The 24810-nt window shown below is 47.7% G+C and overlaps 1 protein-coding gene across 2 annotated transcripts; it reads right to left on the reverse strand.

The window, feature by feature from the left end:
* Nucleotides 1-222: 222 nt before the first annotated feature.
* atr (ATR checkpoint kinase) lies at nucleotides 223-24726 on the reverse strand. 2 transcript variants are annotated; one of them, XM_084482584.1, is made up of 48 exons: nucleotides 24566-24726; nucleotides 24305-24396; nucleotides 23942-24094; nucleotides 22550-23427; nucleotides 22305-22441; nucleotides 21748-21915; nucleotides 21395-21558; nucleotides 20971-21129; nucleotides 20484-20676; nucleotides 20010-20272; nucleotides 19433-19629; nucleotides 19069-19169; nucleotides 18534-18705; nucleotides 17794-17949; nucleotides 16979-17173; nucleotides 16274-16369; nucleotides 15696-15782; nucleotides 15321-15416; nucleotides 14953-15083; nucleotides 14431-14574; nucleotides 13966-14059; nucleotides 13484-13609; nucleotides 12728-12934; nucleotides 12291-12404; nucleotides 11945-12060; nucleotides 11478-11598; nucleotides 10994-11131; nucleotides 10509-10680; nucleotides 9838-10004; nucleotides 9311-9475; nucleotides 8977-9068; nucleotides 8601-8692; nucleotides 8032-8215; nucleotides 7469-7654; nucleotides 7206-7365; nucleotides 6478-6657; nucleotides 5933-6075; nucleotides 5437-5534; nucleotides 4818-5047; nucleotides 4334-4468; nucleotides 3825-4025; nucleotides 3402-3545; nucleotides 3008-3158; nucleotides 2728-2884; nucleotides 2354-2507; nucleotides 1721-1872; nucleotides 994-1099; nucleotides 223-640 (listed from the first exon to the last, which is right to left on the reverse strand). In XM_084482584.1, the coding sequence occupies exons 1-48, from the start codon at nucleotides 24616-24618 to the stop codon at nucleotides 467-469; spliced, it is 7794 nt and encodes a 2597-aa protein (XP_084338710.1). In that variant the 5' UTR covers nucleotides 24619-24726; the 3' UTR covers nucleotides 223-466. The 2 variants fall into 2 exon arrangements, 1 of the variants encoding a protein (XP_084338710.1); XR_014638831.1 differs by lacking the exons at nucleotides 223-640; nucleotides 994-1099; nucleotides 1721-1872; ... (2 more) ...; nucleotides 3008-3158; nucleotides 3402-3545 and having other exon boundaries at nucleotides 3886-4025; nucleotides 4805-5047.
* Between the last annotated feature and the right edge of the window lie 84 nt (nucleotides 24727-24810).

Here is a 24810-nt window from a genome sequence, read left to right on the forward strand (position 1 = left end):
TAGACCTTCTAGCGGAGTACGGAAAAAAAAAAACCGCAATCATCATCGGGTAGAGGAAGAAAAAAATACATGTACTGTAAGTAACACAGGAGGAAACGCGAGAGGAAGGGGATTAATGCCACAACCTGAACTGCTGAGGCCGATTTAAGCAGGTTTAAGAGATTAACACACAAACCTCCAGCGGACACATAAATAAACAAACACACACACACACAAACAAACCACAGTTTTATATATTTTTATTTGAATACAAAATAATTTACACGAGTGCAATTGAATAGATTGGTCCTTTCAACGAGAAAACGCAAAACAAAAACGAACATGAACGAAATGGTGAAAATAGCAGCGCTTTCTGACGCGCAACGAACCATCAGGAGGAATTGATTTAGTATTGTTGGCGCGCAAAGCAGGCGGGGTTTACGCACTAATACTTGTCTAGCCGTTGTGTATAAAAGTGCAGTGTGTGTTAAAGGTAGGGTCCCCAGCCCAGGTACATCTGACAGAGCAGTTTGTCATCGGTGGCTTCCTGAATGAGGTAGTGGACATGGCCTTCTATGGAGAGCGGGAGACCAAGAACTTTATTCCTGCTCTTTATTACCCCCTGCAGGCGCTGCTCGATATCACACACATGGGTCTTGGCCTGGGGCAGATGAAGAGGAGGATGTCAATTAAATCGTAGTAATTATAGTAATTTGTAATAGTAATTACAATTGTTCGTTTTCATCAAATGTCTTTGGAAAAACATTCATGGGAAGAAAGAACCAAATCACACTGATCAGTTTATGTTGACTTATGGTTGTGTGAGTATCAACCAGTGTGTGTGTGTGTGTGTGTGTGTGTGTGTGTGTGTGTGTGTGTGTGTGTGTGTGTGTGTGTGTGTGTGTGTGTGTGTGTGTGTGTGTGTGTGGTCTGGTGCGTGTGTGTGTTAGGGTTAGGGTTAGTGTGTGCAAAGCTAGAGCCCACACACACAAATAGACACACGTCCATAATTACCTTTTCATTGACTATTTCCCCGGTCTCGCTGGCCTGGGTCTTCACCAGACCTTTGGCTGGTTTGCTCCACTCCACCAGAGGGTCATGGAGAAAGGTCTTCAAAACACTGCAAAACCCCCCAGTAATGAATACTAATGTATAGACCACACTGTCACCATAACCACCGTATTACTCCGTACCGATTTATAGATTACACTGTGACCAACATATAACTCATAACAAAGGAGTCGATTCCAATGTTACCATATTATTCGTCATTATGTTTGTGTGTGCGCAATGCGCATGCATGCGAGTGTGTGTGTGTGTGTGTGTGAACATATGTATAGATTTTGCATGTGTGCATTTAAGGGTTTTGCATGCATGTGTACCTGTGTGCCTGTGTGTGCGTATGTCTGTGTGTACAAGTACAGGTATGTGTATTTGTGCTTTTTGCATGCATGTGTGTCTTTACGAGTGTATTATTAGTGCATGTGTGTATTTGTGTAATCCTTGTTTGCATCATGATGCATGTATCTCATCAGCGGTTCACTGGTCCCTCTTGAGCCTGAGCATGTTAAATGTGTGTGTGTGTGTGTGTGTGTGTGTGTGTGTGTGTGTGTGTGTGTGTGTGTGTGTGTGTGTGTGTGTGTGTGTGTGTGTGTGTGTGTGTGTGTGTGTGCGCTCAAGTGCATGCATGTGTACTGTGTATCTAATGTGTTTTGAGGCGTGCATCACTATGTGTGTATACCTCATCAGTGGCTCCCTCTGGTCCCTCATGAGCCTGAGGGTGACCTCGCACGCCTGCCTGAACAGGCCCTCGGTGCCCATGGGGCCCATGGCGTGCACCATGTTGTGGGTCAGTCGGAACGGCACCACCTCCGGTACGTCAAACGTCTCCCCCTGGTGGAGGCGGGAGGAGTGGGCGGTGGGGGCAGGGAGTGAGAGCCCGGGGGAAGAAAGGAGAGGGATGGAGAATAGAGAAGGGAGGAGGAGAGAAAGATGGGGAAGACGGAAAGGAAGGGAGAGAGATGGAAAAAAGAAAGACAGAGAAAAAGGGAATAGAGGACAGCAGAATTTGAGTCAAAGCAAATTTGCAACCAAATGACTTATGGCTCCCACAAACACTTTTTTTTTTTCAACAACAAACTGTACACAGAATGTCCGTACATCCCTTCCCTCCACCAATATAAACATATGCATACATACATGCATATCTGCATACATCGGCCTACATGCATGCACATATACTACACACACTCATTATACAGACAGAAAAACAAAAAAACAATCCAAACAATAATAACAATACTATTAATACTGGTAAATGGTAAATTTATAATAATAATAATAATAATAAGACCACAAAGAAAACCAAACACACCTTGTTGAAGAGGCAGTTGAAGTCTACGTGCAGGCACTCCCCAGTGAGGGAGTCGAACAGGATGTTCTCTCCGTGGCGGTCCCCCAGACCCAGGATGTAGCCCACCATGGACATCAGCGCGGTGGAGCGGCAGTACGCTGAGCGGCTACTGTACCTGGAGAGACACACACACACACACACACACACACACACACACACACACACACACACACACACACACACACACACACACACACACACACACACACACACACACACACACACACAATCAAATAGCCAAACCTACGTCCAAATGTATACGTTCCATGTAACCAGATGTAAAAGTGGGTTAACCAGTGTAACCAGCTGTGTGTATTAACCAGACCGGGTCGTACCATGACGTGGGGTCGGGGAAGGTGCGGAGGAACCACTCGTGGAAGACGGGGGGGTGTCGGGGCAACAGCACTTCCTTATGGATCTTCAGCTTCTCCTCGAAAGGCGCAGTCTTTGGCAGTATCAGCTTCCTCAGATCCTTCCCTGAGAGATACACACCTGCCAGACACACGGACACGCACATGATTATCACCAAATATTTATAAATGATCTGACCAATAGCTCTGTGACCTCATAATAATTAGTGTGTGTGTGTGTGTGTGTGTGTGTGCGCGTGTGTACCTCTCTCCTTGTACAGCTTGGTGAGGATGTGTCTCAGGCCGGCCGTGTTGTTGACCCACTCTATGATGCCACACTCCTCATTCAGCGGGATCACGGCGTACGTGCAGATGTGCAGCTCCCTGCGCCGCGACTCTGCATCTTTACGAAGGCACTATGCACACACACACACACACACACACACACACACACATTAATACACATGTTCACACGTACACACTTGAGAGAGAGACATGAATGACATGGATGAATGAAGACACACACATACGTCGGACACAGATGAATGACCACACAAACACAAACCTAGCCAATTCGTCGACAAAACATTTCAGTATGTATTTTATTTAATACTCATAAGTGTTCATGTAAGTATACATACATGCACACACACACACACCTTGTTGATGAGGCAGTTGAACTCCATGAGGCGACAGTCCTTCCTCAGGTCGTCTTTGGGTTTACACATCATGGTGTAGCTGCGACCGTCTGAGCCCTTCAGACCAATCTTCTTAGGCTTCTGCAGGGACGCCAGGATCTCGATCTACACACACGCACACGCACACACGTAAGGCAAAATAGAGTTAAAATAGAGGCAAAAAACAGTTCACCTCGCCAGAGCTATAATCTTATGATTATAGCTAAAAGCTATAATCTTATTCTTAAAAGCAATATAATATATATATATATATATATATATATATATATATATATATATTTGATGTTATGCGGTATAATGTGCCCTGGTTAAACAGTGAAGTCATTGTCAGCGAGAGAGAGTTTAACCGAGTGAGAGAGTGTTTGTCTGAGTACGTTTCCTCACAGAGTCCTCAAAGCCGGCGAGGTAGGCCCAGTGTCCGGGGAAGGCGTCATGCTGCGTGTTGGCCCCACCAGTAGAGGGCAGTGTGGGGATGAGCACGGCCTGCAGGGGGATCAGGATCTGGCTGAAGGTGGGCTCCTCCACCAGCCGCTTCAGCTGCTTGAAGTGCACGCCCATGCTGAGGGTGGCGCTGTTGCCGTCCACCTGCCAAAGACACAGACACAGCCAGGCGTCAAGGGCTCCGCTCTGCACCGCGGTACACAGCCACTCCCACTCGCTTGTGTAAACATATCTCTAGATATAGGCACTGATACTGCAGACATAGATATTGCAGACAAATCATTAAGGTTCAAGTTACAGATAAAATATGAATACAATGATTGAGAAGTAAATTCAAAACATATTAGACATTGGAAGAAAATGTTCAATGTTCAATCGGCCAATGCAAACGGCTTCCAATCAGAGCAGTGCAAAGTACCACCAACGTGTGGCTTTCTGAGCCGGCGGCGTACCGGCTTGTTGCAGAGCTCCAGCAGCTTGTCGGTCAGCCGGTTGACGTCGCCGATGAATTTAGCCAGAGACTGTTTGAGGTTGACGGCCGTCTTCAGGATCTCGTCACAGCGGTTCATCCTTGTGGGGTAGGAGGACTACAGGAGAGACGCAAAGAAACAACGACAGTGCATCAACACACAGCGTCTCATAGAAGTGTGTAGAGACCCTTAATCGATCCATACAATCCAGACAAGGCAGCTTTCCTTGTCGATCACAGTCGCACACAGCGTTATCAGTAGAGTGGTGCAGAAATGTAGAGCGGGAGGGTACATTTTTGTGGGATGAGGTATTTTCAAAATCCTGCTCTCTTCTGCTGTATTCCACAATCTCCCTTTACAGTTCTGAAACCTAAGCTACAGCAGCTTTGAATGACAAATACAACAGGCATACTTTAACATCCCCATCCACCACCCCACCCCCGCCACACCCACCTGTCCCCCCTACCTTGGACACGGCGGTCATTAGCCACATGGCCTGCTGAGGGTAGGCGAGCAGGACCTTGGCCACGATGGTCTTGAGCACGCCAAACACCTCGCTGCTCGAGTGGCAGACCCTGGAGATGAGCTGGCTGAAGGCTGTCAGGAACTGGTAGGGCGCCAGGTTCGAGCAGTTCTCGCTGACGGCCGCGTTGATCTTGGTCAGTTCCTGGCGCATCAGTCGGTCCACGCGGCCGGCTGCGGGGTGCGGCGGGGTAGAGGGTAGCGATCGAGACTTGCTTTAAGTGGTGGATCCTGGTGGTTATGATTACTAGCATAGAACACCTACTGAGTCAAATTCCATGTATGTGAACATACTTGGCCATTAAAGTTGATTCTGATTCTGAATCTGATAGCAAACTAGCGTTATGATGAACATACCAGCACGAGGTCATCAATAACCGTACTAGGATAAAGTTAATAACATAACACAAACCATACTGGGGTAAGGTCAATAAAGAAGTAACAAACAAATGGACATGGATGGAGACACATCAAAGCAAGACACCATGGTGAATACCATATGAGGATTGCAATGCACGGATCATTTCTCAAAAAGGTCACGACAGTGTGACCCCATCACCCACCTTTCTCACACTCGTAGATCTTGGCTCCAAAGTCCAACCATAAGGACAGCATACGAGGCATAGCCTGGTAAATGTACTGGTTTCCAAACTGCAGCGCTCTGTGGAAGGAGCCCAAACACCACCGGTCAGCTGACATCATGTAGACGGAGCCACAGGCGGGTGGAGGAACCACGTAGCAAAGACACCACAGAGATCAACTTCAGAAGAATGGTTTGGAGACATATGAACTGTGATCTAGAGGGGTTGTCTCGTAACGTACTAGCACCAACAGGGATCAGCATCCCTACGTCACTTACTTTCCAAAGTATGCAATTTAACTTCCGAAAAATGCTAATTCCTTTAAGTTTGCAACTTACTTTCCGAAGAACGCAACCCACCATCCGAGGCACGCAGCCTGTATGCAATTCCCGAGGTAGGCAACACACTTTCCGAAGCATGTGACTTAACATCGAAAGCATGGGACTTACTTTCCGATGTAAAGAAATATGCAACGTACTTTCCGAAGTAGGTGACGATGTAGCGGATGAGGTTCCCCTGCTTCTCCAGCTTGTTGTCCGTCACCATGGGCATGACCTTGTCATAGTACTTGGCCAGATAGAAGTTACCGTCCTCCCACTCAGGCAAAAGGTTGGTCACATCCTGTAACATACGCACGTACGAATACAAGGTCAGATACAGGCAAGAACCAGTAGACTATTGTGGTCACCAAAGATCATCTGGTCATTTTTCATTGATTTATGTCTTCCGACTATGATCCATCATAGATAATAGTATGTATGGATGGTACTAGAGGTAGTAAATGAGAGTAAATGATAAATTATAGTACATTTGATGGTACATTTGGTGAAAACTAAAAGTGTACAATGTTTAAAAAATATAGGAAAATACCTTCTATTCTTTCGGTTCATATCGTCTTGGAAATTGAATACGTGGTAATATTTGTACTTCCAATGCAACTTGTGAAATATCCTGTTCCTGCGTGATGTATTATTATTGGGACTCTCTACTCGTCTACAAGAGCTAAGGAGCCGGAGTGCGCACCTTGTAGGCCTTCATGATGGCGTTGGACTCAAAGTTGGCCGTCTCCTCCATGAAGCGGCCGACCAGCAGCATGGCCTTGCCCTTGGTCTGCAGCAGGCGGGGGTCCGTCAGCGGCTGGTCGTCAGGGAAACACTGGGCCACGCCCTTCTGCAGCACAATCAGGGCCTGGTGCACGTCTCCCTGGTGACAGAAAACGGCAAGTAGGAAGAGGACATCGGTAGCGTTCATGCATTTATATTGCATTTATAGACTGTAATGAATACTTGGAAAAGATACTTGAATATAATCAAAATTAAAAAAATAAAAATAAATTGATAAATATGAATTACTACTATAGCAAATTTGGCACATATAGGGTAAATAAACTTTACCCTAACCCAGGATTTCTCTGTGGGGCGCTGAGACAAAAGCCATTAAAGGGACCCTATTTTACCACCAGGGGAGAGTGGAATTAGCCATTCCAAACCATTTTAAAATCTGTCCGTGAGAGTGTCCACCTAGATGTATGATGGATGACGGATAGATAGGACTACCAGTTGGCCTAGTCCACTGGGTTGGCTGGTAGACTGATCTGCCAGCCTACTCAAATGATATTGTAGTTCAGTTTTGGAAAAAATTATATATTGGTTCCATTTTGCAAATCCAGTTGTGGTTAAAATGACTTATATTTTATTGCGTCTGGTGTGTACAATGTGTGTACATGCGTGCGTGTGTGCGTGTTTATGTACCTTACACCAGAGCCACTTGGCCCTCTCAGTTAACAGTTCGGCCTGGTGCGTCTTCTCCCCGTTGAGCAGAGCATTGAAGGCCGTCTGGTGGTGTCCAGCCTTCCTGGCCACCCGGGCACTCTGCAGCCAGCACTCCCCCACCATCTCCTCACACATGGGCCTGCACACACATATACAGACCCAGGCTTCATTTGCGGCCTCATTGTGGTACAGGAGGAAGGTAACTCAAAGTAAATAGCCCGAGTATGGGCTCTAGGTCGTACCCAGATCCAAGGCTGAGAAGTGCCCGACGTAGGGCTAAGACCGGCTCCTTGGCCCTAAAGGAATTCTGGGTCATCTCAAGTCGGTCCGACCAATGGGGTGGCAACTGGCAGAGGCTGGGGGTGGAGTCTTTTCTCTGCTTTTGAAGCTCTGTGAAAGTGTGCTCCAGTTCACTGAGCATATGAAGCCTGGAGACACACACACACACACACACACACACACACACACACACACACACACACACACACACACACACACACACACACACACACACACACACACACACACACACACACACACACACACACACACCAAGTGTGGAAAAAATGCAATGATGCTTTGAACCGAAATCCTTAGCCTTGAGAATTATACATTTCTAGTATGACTTGGGCATGTCTAGTAATGACAAAACATTTGATCAAGATTAATAAATCATAATAACTATGGAGGCGGTATATCTGGAAGCACACTGTTTACTGGATGAACCGTGATCACGGGAGATACCCCATCTCTGGAGGTTGTATCAATCCCTTTACTTCCAGTGGCTGGGGAGGTGTCGACCCACCTGACGATGTACTCGTAGCCTCGCTGGTAAGTGCCACACTCGTAGCTGGCTGCGGACAGCGGCACCACCTGCTCCTTCCTCACCACCTTCAGCTTCTCATAGAACGCTCCGGAGTCCTGCTGCTTGGCGGCGAGCAGCATCTGACCCAGACGCACGCCCCATGTGTTGGACGAGCAGTCTGCACCTACACACGCACACAGGATCACACACACACACACACACAGGATCACACGTACACACACACAGACACAGGCACAGAAACAGGATCACACACACACACACACACACACACACACACACACACACACACACACACACACACACACACACACACACACACACACACACACACACACACACACACACACACACACACACACACACACACACTTTCAGATCCATAATGTACACAGAAACCCCAGCCTTAATGTTGTTAGATTATAACTTTTTGAGTCTGGTCTTAAACGACACAAAAGTACAACCTTAACCTGGGGAATTGAGCATTTGTGCCTGAAAATTATATTATTCATTAGTTCAACTAATTAGATATATGAAGACATTCCTCTCACCTGAGCTCAGGTAGTCCTGCAGCAGGTCCCACTTACTGAGCCTCCAGGCGGCCTCCACTCTGTACGAGTTGAGCTCCAGCTTCCACTGGGGTCTGCACACACACACACACACACACACACACACACACACACACACACACACACACACACACACACACACACACACACACACACACACACACACACACGTCATTAAACATGACATTAATATTTGGCAAATAATCTGAACCATATTGGAGATTGCAGAGATGCACGCAATGGGTGTTTTTTCTCATAATCTATGCAAGTTATGAATGTATGCCATGTATGTGATACATGTATGTCCTTTATGTACCGTATGTCCGGGTATGTATTCATAGGTAACATGAAGTCCTACCTATTGGTCAATACTCCGTTGAGTTGGGTGATCACACTGGAGAGCTGGCCAAGCCCCAACATGGAGGTCATCATGCCGTGGTAGTGACCGATCTGCACCAGCAAGGGGAGGCAGTGAGCAAGGCTTCATAAGACACACTTCATGTGTATGTGTAGTAATGCCTTTGCCTGTAAAGTACTGATCTTACTGCATTTTGCAAGCTTACAATTTATTAGAATTGTTAACTGACGTAATTTGAAAGCACACGGCAAGTGAAATGACTGTGATGAGATATATGGATTAGTCTGTCTGTCTGTCTGTCTGTTTGTCTGTCCGTCCGTCTGTCTGTCTGCACCTGTTCGGGCTCCAGCTCGATGGCGCGGTCGTAGCAGGCGGACGCGTCGCGCAGCAGCCCGATGCTCTCATGCTCCAGGATCTGTTCCCGTAGCGACGGCTCCTCGCGCCGCAGGGCATTGACGCCCCGCACACCGTCCGGCTCGTGCATCGCTGCGTACAGCGTCTGCAGCGGCGGCCAATCACAAGAGAGGTGCTCAAGAGGAGAAACAGGATGGAAGTCAATTCCCTGAGCCCCACTTTAAAGTGAAAAGTGGGGCTCAAAAGTAAGTAATAAGTGCTTTCAATTTACACAGGAATGACAAGAAAAGATTGTTTTGTGCTCCTTAATTGCATTACAACCATTTCCCTTTATTTCTGGTGGTTTTCACACCATGAGTCTGTTAACAGCTTTGCGCGCCAATAACTGCTTCCATATCTCAAGTCGCTTAGGACGAACGCATCTGCCGAATGCAAGAAGAAACGGTACACCATCCCAGGCGGTGTGATATGTGTGTGGTCCACGGTTCTCTCCGGGCCGGGTCTGACCTGCAGGAAGGTGAGGTGGTCCTGCACGCTCTCCTTGCTCTCCAGGATGTGCGTCTCAAAGTGCATGAGGGCGCGCGTGTAGGCTTTGGAGCGCAGGGAGGCCCGCGCCAGGACGTCCTGCGGGATGCCCTTCAGGAAGGCCACCACACGCTGGTACTCCCCACTCTCTGGGGGGGGGGGGCGAGAGAGAGAGAGAGAGAGAGAGAGAGAGAGAGAGAGAGAGAGAGAGAGAGAGAGAGAGAGAGAGAGAGAGAGAGAGAGAGAGAGATACTGTAATGGATCTGTGAGCCATACATGGAAGGATATTTGAAGTAAACACTATCGTCTCTTGTTAAGTGCAGTATTTTAAATATTTGTGAAACAATTAAATACCTTTTGTTTTTGAGGAAATTCCAATCCTGCCCAAGTGAACCAGGCTTGAGAACCTTCTATACACTTCATTATTTCTTGTGGGATGTTTAAAATAAAGGGTGAAACTGCTCGCCATGGCCGGTTACACATAAACAGCAGGACATCACATCCTCATGTGATGTCACATTGTGTTTCAGCTTCGAGGACAGGATGTGACCTCATAGCTTACTGCTGTGCTTGGCCTTAAGAGGACAGGATGTGACGTCATAGCTTACCGCTGTGCTTGGGCTTAGAGGACAGGATGTGACGTCATAGCTTACCGCTGTGCTTGGGCTTAGAGGACAGGATGTGGCGGCTCCACTGCGTGAGGTGCGCCAGCATGCTGAACACCGTCTGCGTGCTGAGCTGTGATAGGCTGGAGGCGTTCTCCTGCATGCGCACACCGCCCCGCCCCTCACACTCTGTCAGCACGGCCAGCAGCTCGTCCGTTACCTGGTGGACGGGGGAGGGAGTGTGAGAGAGAGAGAGAGAGGCAGAGATAGACAGAGAGAGAGTATCAACTGAGTGATCCCAATTCATATTGCACTGATTTAATAATTCCGAATTCCGAATATTTGGCGGGGTTCTAGATTAGTGTGTTTGAATGTGTGTACACACGTGTGTGTGTGTGTGTGTGTGTGTGTGTGTGTGTGTGTGTGTGTGTGTGTGTGTGTGTGTGTGTGTGTGTGTGTGTGTGTGTGTGTGTGTGTGTGTGTGTGTGTGTGTGTGTGTGTGTGTGTGCGCGCGCGCGCATGCCCATGTCTACCTCCTGCTGCTCTGCGGGTGTGCAGCCTAGCAGCATGTGCAGCAGTATGTGAGGCAGCAGGTAGATGGTGACCTTGTAGTCGTGTTTGATGATGAAGCTGCAGCACGTGAACACCTTGCCCGCCAGCTCGTGTCTCACCTGGACGACGACAGCAAGGAGGACACACAATCTCAAACAGGTTCTGGGTTCCATCCCTGATACCCGAAGCCTATGTGAGTAAATACATCTCAAGTATGATAGAATGGGATGGATAAATATGTTTCCATCTCTATATATATATATATCAATGTGCTACTTCATATTACATACAATTGTGATACTTTATTGTATGTATATATATATATATTTTATAGTGTATATAATTATGATCTGTTATATAATATATAAATCAACATGATATGTTGCAGTATATACAAATGTAAAGTTGATGACATGTTATTTTATTAGGTATCCGATTCAGGTTAGGAGCCAGGGTCCTACTCACCTTGCTGATGAGGTAACCGGCCCAGGTGGCTGACCAATCAGAGAACTTGTTGCCTCGGCTACTTAGATACACTGGCTTCTTCAGCTTGGACCAGTTCTGCACCTTCTGGCTGCTCTTATACCTGCAGGATAAAAAGGTAAATAAGTAAAACATGACAAAATCAAAGAAACATAAAGAAAAGTCTGTGTCTGTGTGTATGTGCATGTATGTATGTATGTATGTATGTATGTATGTATGTATGTATGTATGTATGTATGTATGTATGTGCGTGTATGTATGTATGTATGTGCGTATATGTATGTATGTGCATATGTATGTGCGTATGTATGTATGTGCATATCTATGTATGTATGTGCGTATGTATGTGCATATGTATGTGCGTATGTATGTATGTATGTGCATATGTATGTGCGAATGTATGTATGTATATGTGTGTGCGTGTGCGTGTGTGTGTGTGGGCGTGTCACCTGCTGTTGAGATGGGGCTCCAGGATCTCCTGCACCTGTTCAGGGAACCTCCTCCACAGCCGACGCCCCGGGGAGTCTGTTGGGCCCTCACAGCACGCAAACACAGACAGCAGCTCCTGCAGAGCATGCACACACACACACAATATTGGAACACTGAATGCCCTCTAGATTAACTTCCTCATTTGTGTACATGTATGCATATGAGCACGTTGAGTAAGAGCGTGCGACTATCTAGGTGTGTGTTTTCTTAACTCATCTTATTGTGCGTCATGTTATTTGGACTATTTGCATTAGCAGCGAACGTGTGCGTGTGCGTGCGTGTGTGTGCGCGTGTGTGTGCGTGTACCTGCATGCCGTAGGCAGCAGAGTCCTGTGCTCTCACGTCGTCGGCATAAGCCAGGAACGTTCTGGTCAGTTCCGTCAGGAGCTCGTACGCAAAGTTTGGATCGTCGACACCACTCTGCCCATCAGGAAAAAGCACAATTAAACAACACAAATACGTCAACGCAAAGCCATGGCTTACAAGCAAAACAACCTTTCACTAAAATCTGGGACTACATATCCCTGTATGTCCATTTGGTTTACGATCCTTGTTTATTTCCCCCTTTTAGTTTAGTTTAGTTTATTTATTTAGCACACATTAACATCAATGGTGCAAAGAGGGAACGAAACCCAATGGGCTTGTACAAGAGTTCCACCCCTTTTTTACTACAACCAAAGCCCTCTCTAATCATTCATCATCATACAACCATCTATCTAAAGGACCACATGTTGTCTTCGTACCACAAAGGGGTTACGGTCCCCATGGGTGTGGCTGTGGGACAGGTCCAGCCGTCCGGGGTCCACGGCCCCCAGCTCCCCCAGGCACTCCCCACACAGCAGCCTGGCCTCTGGGGAGGAGTCCTGGCAGCCCTTCAGCAGAACCCCGACCAGGCTGGAGATGACCGGCTCCACCGCCTCGCTGGCACACACCTGCCGCAGCAGCCACTCCTGAATGCAGACAAGGGACAAGGGTCTTATTGTATGTTGTACGTCCTGGCACTTATAAATACTTAGTACTTAGTACTTAGCATTGTGTAGCGCCTTATCCTAGCTATCTTTGTTCTATACAGGGTTAACCTAGCAATTGTAAGTGCTTGGCACTTGTTTCTATGAATATTTTACTGTACCGACAGTGATATATTGTTGTTTCTCTTTCTTCTGACAAATGTACTTATTGTAAGTCGCTTTGGATCAAATTCACATATAGGACTAAATGCCCTCAATATAAATGTAAATGTAGCCCTGTCTCGCGTTACCTAGCGCTCCTTATTTAGCATGTTGCGGTGCATTTTAGATAGTTTCACAGGTCACAGGTCACAGGTCACATTCCCTTGCATGTGGCATCCTCTCGGGTGTTACATTGTTGACAACTTTTGCATTTGAAGTAGGAATGCAATTGTAAAAATAGTATCCGATAGAAAATGTGACCTTCAAACCTAAAGCACAACCTAAAGGCTGTTCTGTGGAGAAGGTACCTGTTTGCTGTGGAGCAAGTACCTGTTTGCTGTGCATCATGTCCCTGAGGCTGGTCAGCGCGTGGATACGCACGTCAACGTTCTCGTGTTGGACGGCCCGCATGGAGAGCTGCAGGGCTGCAGCCAGGTCGCTGCTGCTGGACGTCAGCTGGACCACACATCATCATTTATGGGTTAATATGAATACATAAATATTGCAAAGCAAATGTTATAGATTATACAGTCACATGAAAACCCTGAGCATAGATTCAAATAAACAGTGACTCAGGTTCAACTACAGTATTTAAAAAGATAAGTCAAATCTTATTCGTCAGACCTATCGTCCATTCATGATATATATTTTTGTACATCTGGCCACAATAACGCCTTATTTGTTGGATTGTTTAAATGCTTAAAAATATTTGATTGGCTTACCACGGTTCCTAAATGGGAGTGGCTCTTCACTAAATGACCAACATGTACAGAACGCAGATTCATTCTATGCTGTCCGTCGGTATGTCTGACCTTCTTGTAGTCCTGCAGGACCGTGTGGATGTCCTTCAGCTCTGGGTGGTCCGGCAGGAAGTAGATCTCGTGCAGGTAGTCTTGGACCTCTTCCCTGCGAAACGACATCACATACGTATATGAGACAGAGACAAAGGGACCGAGACAGAGACAAAGAGAGCGAGACAGAGATAGAGACCCAGAGAGACAGAGACAGAGAGATTGAATATTATTATGGATCTGTGACCTAGGAATGTTAACAGATCCAATGGAATGGAACAATGGACTGATATTTGAAGTGGAGACTTTTGAATAGGTTGCCTTTCAAAGTTTGGCCTAGAAGCAGACACCGTGGGGCTGTCTGCCCTAGAGAGAGAGGCTAACCAGAGCAACCGCAAGAACCTCCCCTCATCAGGCTTCACCTCATAAGAGGAACACATATGAAGATAGAGAGAGGGAGGGAGAGAGAGAGAGAGAGTGTTTCACCTGTTGTCCAGGATTAGGAAGCGTATGATGGCGGTGGTCTCCCGGGGCTGTAGCGGGATGAGGGGGAGGAGCGCAACGATCACATGACTCAGCAGGGGTCCCAGGTGAGCGGGCTCCACGCTCTTCACAAAACACTCCCACGTCCTGTCCACAGAGGAAGTAACAAGTGCGGACCGATGGTGTCAAGGTTAGATTGTGATACGGACTCCCTTGACGGGTAACCGGCAGGGTTATTGATTTATTTTGTATTAACTACTATCACCTATGGCACCCGTTGCAACCCTTCGTATGGCCCCCAAGGGGCCATACATTCGTAACTGTCGCTTTATTTCTTTAGATATTTAAAGTGTACACACTGTACTGACTGAAGCAAACATAGTGTAGGTTTAGGAATTAAACACTAAAAATGTGTGTGTGGGTGCTGACTGACAGTGGCATAACCGTGTGTGTGTGTGTGTGTGGGTGTGTGAATACTGACTGACAGTGGCATAACCTTGTGTGTGTGGGGGTGTGAATACTGACTGGCAACAGAGGAGGGGGAAGTCGTCTCGGTAGCGCAAGCCAGTGCGGAGGGTGGTCATCATCTTCACCCTCACAGAGCTTATGTGTCGGGAGCCAATGAGACGCATGAGGGCCATCACACTGGTCAGGGCCTGGGTCACAGAGACCAATCACAGCCAATGTTAGATAGACAGCAATAGCATATACACCAATCAGAGCTGTTGTCATATAATCCACTAGCATATCAACCAATCCCAACCACTGTTATATAAAGCACTTTCAGAAAGAACAGCAAGTTAAGAGCTGAATGATCAGAGTGTTGTGATCGTAATCAGTTATTCTAATAATCAGCCCTCTGAGTCCAGGATGGACGCGAGGACCCGACCTACCAGCTTCTTGCGGTCCTTCTCCCCAGCACTGGAGCTCAGCAGCTGCATGTTGAAGAAGGCCAGGATCCCCAAAAGCTTGGGCTGCAGGTAGTCAGCCTGGGGAGACAGGGGAGGGGGAGAGAGAGACAGACAGACAGACAGACAGACAGACAGACAGACAGACAGACAGACAGACAGACAGACACGCGCAATCTGGTCAAAAGATTTCATCCATTAGGTTTCCTTTCACGTGTGTGTTTGGTAAAAGACAGTGATATATGTTGAGAGAGAGAGAGAAGAGATATATTAATGGAATGATATTTAAAGTAGAGACTTTGGAATAGGTTGGCCCTGGAGGATTGGCCTAGAAGCGAGAGAGAGCATGAGAGCACGGACCATGCGTTCTGGGGAGGTGTCCCTTGGGCCCTGGTATGGGTCGTCGTTGGACGCAAAGGAAGCGAGGATCGCCAGACCGTTAAACACCTACATGGGGACAGGCAAACGGTACAGCATGTATGTATGTATGTATGTATGTATGTATGTATGTATGTATGTATGTATGTATGTATGTATGTATGTATGTATGTATGTGTACGTGTCTGATACAGGCAACCTCCTGTGGTAGGCTACATGTGTAAAAGGGCAACTCTTTGCCCTGATTCTCTGTACAATGTCTTGAGCTCATATTAGAATACTGTTGAAGTGTAGAATACTGTTGTAGTGTAGAATACTGTATGTATTGGCAGGCAACAAGTGCATCATATTCATTAAACCAGTGAAGCCATTTTAGCATTTTTGTGGAGAAATTTTCTTCTTCTTTTGTTTTGTTTTCAATCATCTGACCACAACCAACCTATTTAGAACAAATAATGGCCGATAACGACCTGTGTTTCCGATCCATCGGACCAACCTTACCAAAAAAAACGAGACCAAAGTTGTGACTCATAGGGTGACTCAGATGTTGGTGAGCAGACCTGTTGGTAATTCTCCCCCAGGCGGAGCAGCAGCTCGTTGTGGAGTCCCTGGAAGTCCTGTCTCAGCAGGGAGCCCAGCTCAATCTCCGTCTCGCTCTGGGAACACCAGAGACATAAAGAACTCCCGCATCAATGGACTTCAGGACTGCGACGTGACTAACTGCGATTCATTTCTTTCCCTGTTGATTTGCGTTTGTCGTCGCTATGTGCTCATGGTTGCTGTGGCCGAAATTAATGGGATCCAAGCGGTGTATCCTAAATCATGATGACCTCTGCTTGGAATGCAGTGCGCCATGACGTCGCTGCCTATTCTACATAGGCCTTATTCAACTAGCAGTCAAGAAGGCAGGTTCTGCAATCAGTTTCCCCAGCCAGCTACCGTTTGATCGCTGCTAGGTGAATAAGGCCTCAAGAGACTCTCTTGAAATGTTTAGTGCAAAGCCCAATCGTTATTTCACTGTTCAGTCATTCAGCAAGTCGCCTAAATGGCTAGCTATTCCTTGGTGACCTTCATCTGTATTAATTTCACATATTTTCCATTTACATTTTTCGGGTGGATTAACAGATTTTCGAAATTTCCCTTTTAAAGGATTCAAATGTATTTTATGTAAATGTTGTAACAATGTAACAATCCACTGCCTGTAGATAATGCATTTGATAATGAATATATTTGCGTACTGGTAGATAGTGTATATATGTGTGTACCTGTAGATAGTGGAAGGCCTTCTCCATCTCCGCCTTTGTGCAGGAGCACACCAGGTGGCTGAAGATGTACTTGAAGTTGTTGATGAGGATCTCCCTCCGGTTGGCCTTCAACTCATTGGCTAGCGTGCGGATGAGGGCGGAGCCAGTGGTGCTGGCCTTGGCCGCCAGGTAGGGCAGGAGGACCTGGAGTGTACGCTGTAGGGGGGATAAAACAACAAACAAACAGACTGAGACATGAAGTCAATGATTTGTTGAAGCCCACAGCTGCAAAGGTGTTTGACTCCCAGCCAAAAATTGCTGGGTTTGATTCCCACTGTCCCAATGTCTACAATGCGTAGTCTCTTAAACCTGAATAATCCGGAAACTAGGTTGTTATCGGTAACCGCAGTGTTCTCAGGGCGCACTCACACTAGCCCATCTTTACCATGCCCGAGTACGTTTGCCCCCTAAAGTCTAGATCGTTTGGCTAGTGTGAGCACGCCATGCGTACTCAAGTACAGTTAAATTACATGGCCTCAGCACACACACAGATACGCAACCTATATGGACAAGAGGTAACCGTACTCAGGCCCAATTGAGATTGCCGAGTGTGAGCACAGGCCAGCGGCACAGTGGGGGGGGGGGGGGCAGGGGGGCAATCGTACCTGAGTATGGTACAGGGCAACTTTGCCTAATGTGAGTGCGCCCTCAGAAGATCATTTCCACACCATTGCAATACATACCAATACATACACTGGTTATGCTGGCTACTATAGATTTGTGTGTGTGAGCGTAAACGTGTACGCACAGGTGAACGTGTGTGTTCAGGACCGTACAGTGAGGAAGCGGTGGAGGTCGGGGAAGTCGAAGGCATGTGCGATCTGCGCCAGGATATCCAGCGCCAGCTCCCTCTGATTGGCCGACTCGCTGCTCTGGTCCGGTGTGCTGCGCAGAGCAGAGACATGGCGGGAGTGCAGGGACTCCACCAGGAACTACAAGAGAGAGAGAGCAGAAGAGGCAGAGTGAGCACCACTAGTTAGGGTAGGAAGTGTTTGCCCTTGGTGTCCCATTCTACACTAGGTTCCGTTCCTGTATTCAACTTGAAATCAAATTGTGTGGGTGACTCTGGAAGCATTCAACTGTGTAATCTTGTGATCTATTTTGTAACTTGCACAGTCATCTGGGCACTAATTAACTAATACCTGATGACCATGCCATTGTCATAACAATTGAACATTGGGTGCCGCATTTGTTCTAAATGCTGAAATGCATCATTGACATGTATACATTTTAGGTTTGTGATCAGTAAAACACTTCTACATTCTCTTTATCGATATAATCACGGTATATTAGCCTGTATTAAAGTACATTAGGCTACAAGAAGCCCGTATTTTCTGTCAAATTGAACGCCGGTGATGACATGAACGGACGTGCACATAGTCATTTTGTGTAAAGTGAATTTGTTTTTGTAGAGGCAGTTGGTCATTTAGCGGATGCCTCGTCTATAGACAGCTCTGGGAAACCCAGAAGGGTGTTCAACGATTTAACCAGACCATGCCTAGCCCCCCTGTCCTACATGGCAGATGGGGTTCTTGTACTGGCTGAAGAGGGTCTGCAGCCGGAGGCCCTTGGCCGAGGCCAGGGCTCTGATTTGGGTGTAGGCCGCTACGGACACGCTGGAGGACTTGGAGAGCAGGCTGTTGAGCAGCCGCAGCAGAGAGAAGGACACCAGGCTACCACTGCCTGCCCTGGTGGGGAGAGAGGGGAGTGGGGCCAGAGAGAAGATGTAGCCATGAATACATTTAATAGATGGATGGATGAACAATAAATCAATAAACACCACATAACTATGATTGTATTACTAGGAACTATTATATTATTTACACAACTTGTGTACAATTCTTTTCTACCAATCTAGCTCAACTGGCGGAGCATGACATCAACACAGACAGGGTTAGGGGTTTGAGTCCCACTGTTGAGAAATGTGTGTGTTCATGGTTTGATCGATGAAAGAAGTCCACCTCAGCGATGTTACAGAGTGATCTTGCAGTGAGAGTAGCGAGAGGTGATGGTGACTGCTTTTATCACTACAGCTCAAGCGTTCTCTGTACCTGCCGATCTCCCCAGTGGTCAGGATGAGCGTGTTTCGCAGCGCGTCGTCTTTGTTCTGCTTGGCGTTGGAGTACGCCCCGTTCAGGCGAATCACCAGCAGCTACGGAGGAAGGGTAGAACGCACTTCGTCGCCATCATCATCATCAATATCAAAATGTGCCTATGATTAATCATTTAGGATTATTCTGAATACATGGAGGAGAAACGCTCACTGTGGTGTAACTAAAGAGGTGTGATAGGTAATCTTAACTTTACATTTAGCATATATAGTTCTGCACAAGTATGATTTTGTATTTTTTTTCTCAAATATATATTCTTCTGCTGTGACACACGTCTGGATCTTATCGTATATCAGACACACACCTCACTGACGATGCCATATTGAGGGCTGGGGTCGGGCTCCGCCAGCAGGAAGCGCACCGACTGACTGAAGCACGTTCTGACGACTGGGTCTGGATCCTCAATGAGGCCAATCAGAGCCGATAGAATTGCCTGAGAGTCGCTGTCTCCGCCCGCTAGATTCACATGCAAACTGAGGTGTGGCAAGGCATCCACGAATGCTAAAAAAAAGAGAGAGAGAGCAGAGGCAGAGAGAGAGGCAGCGAGATAGTTTATATGCAAATATTGACCTAAGCACATATTCCAAGTGACCAGTTACTGTACCAAACCACACAGCAACCTTGTCTGCCGTCTAATGACCATAAAAACGTTAATCGGATAGTGTTAAGACAGCGGTATTGTTAAAAAAGCGGTATACTTTCAATGCACGATGATTTATGGTATATAGTAGGTCAGGTATATAGTCTTAGTATCACAGCCATGTACTTCAGTTTAAAAAAAAAGGTTGTACTAGAGAGATGGTAACTATGGAAACAGGGAGATGCAACACATTAGGGCAGTTTGTCTTTTTTCCTCTACTTTCTTGGATTTCAACACATACCTTGCTTAACACCACGAGGAGACTGGCCTCCCAGTAGCGGCAGGTACGGCCTTATGACAGACGCCGGCAGGGACGCCTCTGTCTTCCCAGCATGCTCTGTGGCGAGGCCCAACCGGGAGCAGAGGATCCTGGGGGGAGGGGCCTGCGGGGACGCCGCACGAATGGTGGCAAGCTTGGAGCAGTGTGATTGGATGCAGGTCAGCTGACCCAGCGTCCGGGCCAGCTCCTCCCTGACATGCTCCGAGCTGTCCTCCAGTTTCGACCTGACGTCGCACGGGGAAACATATTGAATAAATCGCATAGAGATAACATAAACAACACATTTGAACATTTCGTAAGAAATGTACAGTTTAAACTTTTGTATCAATGACGGTAAAAACTTTACAATCAGCGATGCAGTCTAAACTTTAGTATAGGAGTGTGAGTGAGGTATAGAGGGGGTCATATTGGTTTAGGACCTGTGTGTGTGCTTACGGGAGTGCAGTGGTGAGCAGCTGATGGTGTGTCGGGCCGAGCTGGTGCAGCAGGAGAGGGAAGGCTCGTACCGCCGCGGCCCTCACCCCCTGGTGGGGGCTCTTCAGGGCCTCCAGGAACACACACACGCGCCACTTCTCACACACACCCCGACGCAGCAGCGCAAGCAGAGACAAACACTCCGCCTGAGAGTCTGCGCACGCGCACACACACACACACACACACACACACACACACACACACACACACACACACACACACACACACACACACACACACACACACACACACACACACACACACACACACACAGCTTAGACCTGAGTGAATGTTGCCATCATTTGCTCTACATTTATTCATTTCATCACTATTTGCATTAGTAACATTAAGTATAATATAGTATATTTGATACCACATCGTGCCATTCAGGCAGTAGCTAAAATGCTAATGTAGTTGACCCATGTAAGTGGAGGCCAGGGAGACTCACCGCAGCAGGGCCCCAGGGACTGAGCCAGGGCCGGCTGGCTGGAGGGGAACCCGCACGCCCTGTAGGCAGGCAGGGCCTTGAGCTCCGACACCCAGGGGTAAGACAACAGGCAGCACACCCGTCTGTGCAGGCCATCCTCCCCTTCCGCTTGGCTGTTTGCTGATCACATAGAAGAGCACATCACACATTACATTAGGAAACACCAGGGAATAGAAAGGGTTCAGGTTGTTTCCACTCCACATTTTGCAGGATTCACGTTCAAGTCTTTATTGGCTTTCCATTTTGGGTAGCATTGGTTAGCATTTTTAAGGATTTCCAGAGACTTTGTTTCCATATTTTTGACCCAGGACAAGAAAGACATTTCTTGGTCAGTACACTTCATCCATCAGCATTTCAGAGTTGTGGTGGTTTGTGTGTTTCTTACCTGTCAGGTAGAGGATGGAGTCCAGAACCGTGAGGGTGCTTTGGAAAGCTGACTGAATGTGGGATTGGCTGGAGTTACTCTTAGCCCTGCCCTCTAGCATTGATTGGCAGCTCTTCAGGGCCCTGCCCAGAGTCTCAACGGTCACCCAGAGTAGTGGGGATGGACTGGAGGAGAGATTTAGTTGAATTATTAGTAACTTAAGAGTTTGCTGATGTCTTTTAGCACTCTTTAAAAAGAAAGAAAAACATAGAGAACAAAAAGACAGAAAATAAGTAATGAAAGAAAGACACTGTTCCACAGTAAAAGAGAAAGAAGAAAGTGTGCGTGTGCGTGTGTGTGTTAGGGTTTCTTACCTGGTGGGAGTCGTGCAGCGGGCCACTAGGTGCAGGAGGAGGGCCAATCCGTCCAGTGCATAGACAGCGGTCCCGGGCTCAGGGTCAGAGTTCAGAGAGGTCAGCAGATGCTCCATGCGTCCGCTCGTCTCTGCCCACACCACGCTCCGCACGCGCATGTCCACCTCTCTGGGAGCGCACGTGTAGACGTACGTACACACACACACATTTAAATGATTTTATTTGGATCCAAATTTACAAAGAGGAGAAAAACACACACGATACCCTCTCATTCCCCCCCACGTTCCTTCATCAGTACAGTCAATCACACACTAATGATTGCTATTCACTTTTATCCAAGAGCTTTACAGTTAATACAGATGCATTTAATTAAGGAGCTGGTGTAAGGCTAGGCATCTTGCAGAAGGAAAAATTCTGTTGTTTCGGGCTGGGAGTACCTTTGCGCCTTCACTCTATCCTGGAGAATATTTCTCACGTTCATGTTTTAGCTCAACAATAAAGCTTTTTGAATGTTTCGGTTTTCAAGTTTGTGAGATGCGTTGAATGGTGGGACTCACGTTGCGTTGCTCTTGCTGGCGGAGGGGTTGATGGGTAAACGCGGCCTCTTGGCAGCCACCTCCCCGTCGCCTTCCAGCTCCAGCGTCACCATGGCAACCTCAGCTTCCAGCGCAAGTTGGAGGAAACCCTCAGCGCACTGCGAGGAAGAAAAAACATCAACGGAACGTTCGGGATCCATGACAACAGGCCAGACCAATGGAAACACAGAGATAGACCGCCAGACAATCAGGGGAAACGACCATACCTCAGCTTGACTCTCCGTCCCTACAGTGCAGACCAGCTTCCTGCAGACGTCCGTCACCCTCTGCCTCCGAATCAACGCGGCACCCTCGTAACCGGGAGCGACCGAGAGCAGGAAGCCGAAGAGAACGCACAGGGACTGGCTGACCTCTGACCCCAACCTCAGGCCAGCCTCCGCCAGAGCGCAGACGCAGTCCAGCAGCTGGGCCAGGTGAACAGGCTCCAAGGTGGGAGTGCGCTGCCACGACCCACCGACGGGCTGGAACACGGCACGGGTCAGACTGAGGAGCTCCCCGCCGTAGGACCGCGGCCCCGCCCCCCCGGGGTCCGGGTGGAAGTGGGTCTCCAGCAGCTGGAGGTAGGCGCCGAACAACTCGTGGCCTTGCCTCTCCTGGAAGCCGCCCAGCTCCACCAGGCGTTGCAGCATCGCCATGGCGATGGGCCGGAGCCTGGCGCCACCACAGCCGCCGTGGGCCAGCACGAAGCACGCTGTTTCCCAGGTGACCGCCAGGGCCCGCTGGGAGACCACACCCCTCAGGGCATCCGTCATGACGCCCATCACCACGCCGACCAGCGACTCGAGTGCGGCCTGCGAGGGCAGGACGAGTGGGGGGCAGGGGGCGAGGTGGTTGGAGACGAGCTCGCCAGGGACACGGAAGCGCTGGAGCGTGACGGGCCAGCAGGCGCCGTCCTGGAGGATGTCGCACAGGTCCTGGCACAGGCCCAGCAGCTCGTCCGTCACGCGGCCGAAGAGGACGGGCGCCCGGATGCGCAGCGTGTGCAGCAGGGAGCAGAGCACGTCCGAGACCGGTGCGTGGATGACGTTGCAGTCCGGCGCTGCAGCCACGCGCAGCATCCTGCCCACCACCCACCGACTGAACTCTGAATGTGGGGGAAGAACATGTACAGATCAAGGTGAAAAGAGGAAGAGAAAAGTGTGTAGTGTGTGGTTATGAGAATGTGTTATTTTACAAAAAATCGTTGGTGGGTCCTGGGCCAGGGGTACCTTTAAAGATTGGTCACTCACAACAGAAAACTTAACTCAATAACTCCTTATTTAGGAGGCACATATCGAAAGCAGCACAGTGACTTCAGATTCATGGATACTAACCCTTATAGGTCCAGTGTGTAGAATTGAGTTGCTAACAAGCAGGGAATTGCAGATTACAACCAACTGAACCCCCATTCATTTCATGAGATTATACACTAATGAAAACACTTGAATACATGAATATTATATTCCATTTCTGTTCAGCTAGATGCCACTTAAGTCTACCCACTGGACCTTACGCCTTAAAAGTCCAACACCCTAACCCCTACACTACTGTAGTAGTGCACCTTTCATACACAGATCGTTAACAGGTTGTACGCATCTCTGCTAAGGCATTGCTCTCACCGATGCAGCGCTGTGTGGTGTCAGCATACTCAGCTCCACGGCAGGCTGGGTTGGCGAACATCAGGGAGGAGGATTTGATAATGTGTTGCACAAAGTTCAGCAGCATCACGCAGGCAGGCTCGGCGGTAGTTTTCTTGTTCAGCCCCAGAGCCACTGAGAAAAGAACATCATCACAAGTAAAGTAAGATTAATAAATGTTTATAAAAAAAACCTTTTCATTTGCATTACATCAAATCTATAGAGGAAACCTAGCCTGACACTATACTACTAGTTTACTGGGTCACGTTGCGTTTAGTAAAACGTTTAGGAACGTACAACAACTTGACTTTTTTTTTAAGCCAAATACAGAAAGTGCCGACTTACCCACATCCACGTCTGTCAATATCCTATCAATGAACTGGCACAAGATCTGTCGGGGTTTCTGCACTGCATTATTGTACTCCGATGGGCTGGCACTGGTAGAAGATTAGGGGAGAATAATGTACTTAGCGTTCAAACAACGGAATTGAATAAATGTTTTTTGGTTTGTTTATTTGCTTGAAAGTGCATCAAAGATAAAGCTGGTCCTGTCAGAAGTGTAAGGTGTATTCATAGGCTAGCTTAGCCAACATGGGCAAGAGTTACCTGGCGAGCTCTTGAAGAGCTGGTATCATCGCGGACATCTCCAGTCCTTCCATTTTTTGTGTGTGGACAGTGTTTTACTATTATTAAAACAATGTGCTGAACAACAGATGAAGCACAGCTCTCATATCTTCGTAAATTGATGCGGCGCTTACTTTGCCTTTTGAAACTTTCGCTCCAATATGAGCTGTCTGTTTTGCTACGGCACGTAGCAAGGCTCATACTTCACATAAAACAATCCAAACAGC

The sequence above is a fragment of the Micromesistius poutassou genome (genome assembly GCF_964030765.1).
Source record: "Micromesistius poutassou genome assembly, chromosome: 17".
Classification (NCBI taxonomy): domain Eukaryota; kingdom Metazoa; phylum Chordata; class Actinopteri; order Gadiformes; family Gadidae; genus Micromesistius; species Micromesistius poutassou.

Coding starts and splice junctions, on each gene's coding strand:
- atr (XM_084482584.1), bottom strand. CDS start 24,618: ATGGAAGGACTGGAGATGTCCGCGATGATACCAGCTCTTCAAGAGCTC. Junction 12,935..13,483: donor ACATGATGCACAGCAAACAG/GTACTTGCTCCA, acceptor GTCTGCATTCAG/GAGTGGCTGCTGCGGCAGGT. Junction 8,216..8,600: donor GCAGGACTACCTGAGCTCAG/GTGAGAGGAATG, acceptor GTGCGTGTGTAG/GTGCAGACTGCTCGTCCAAC.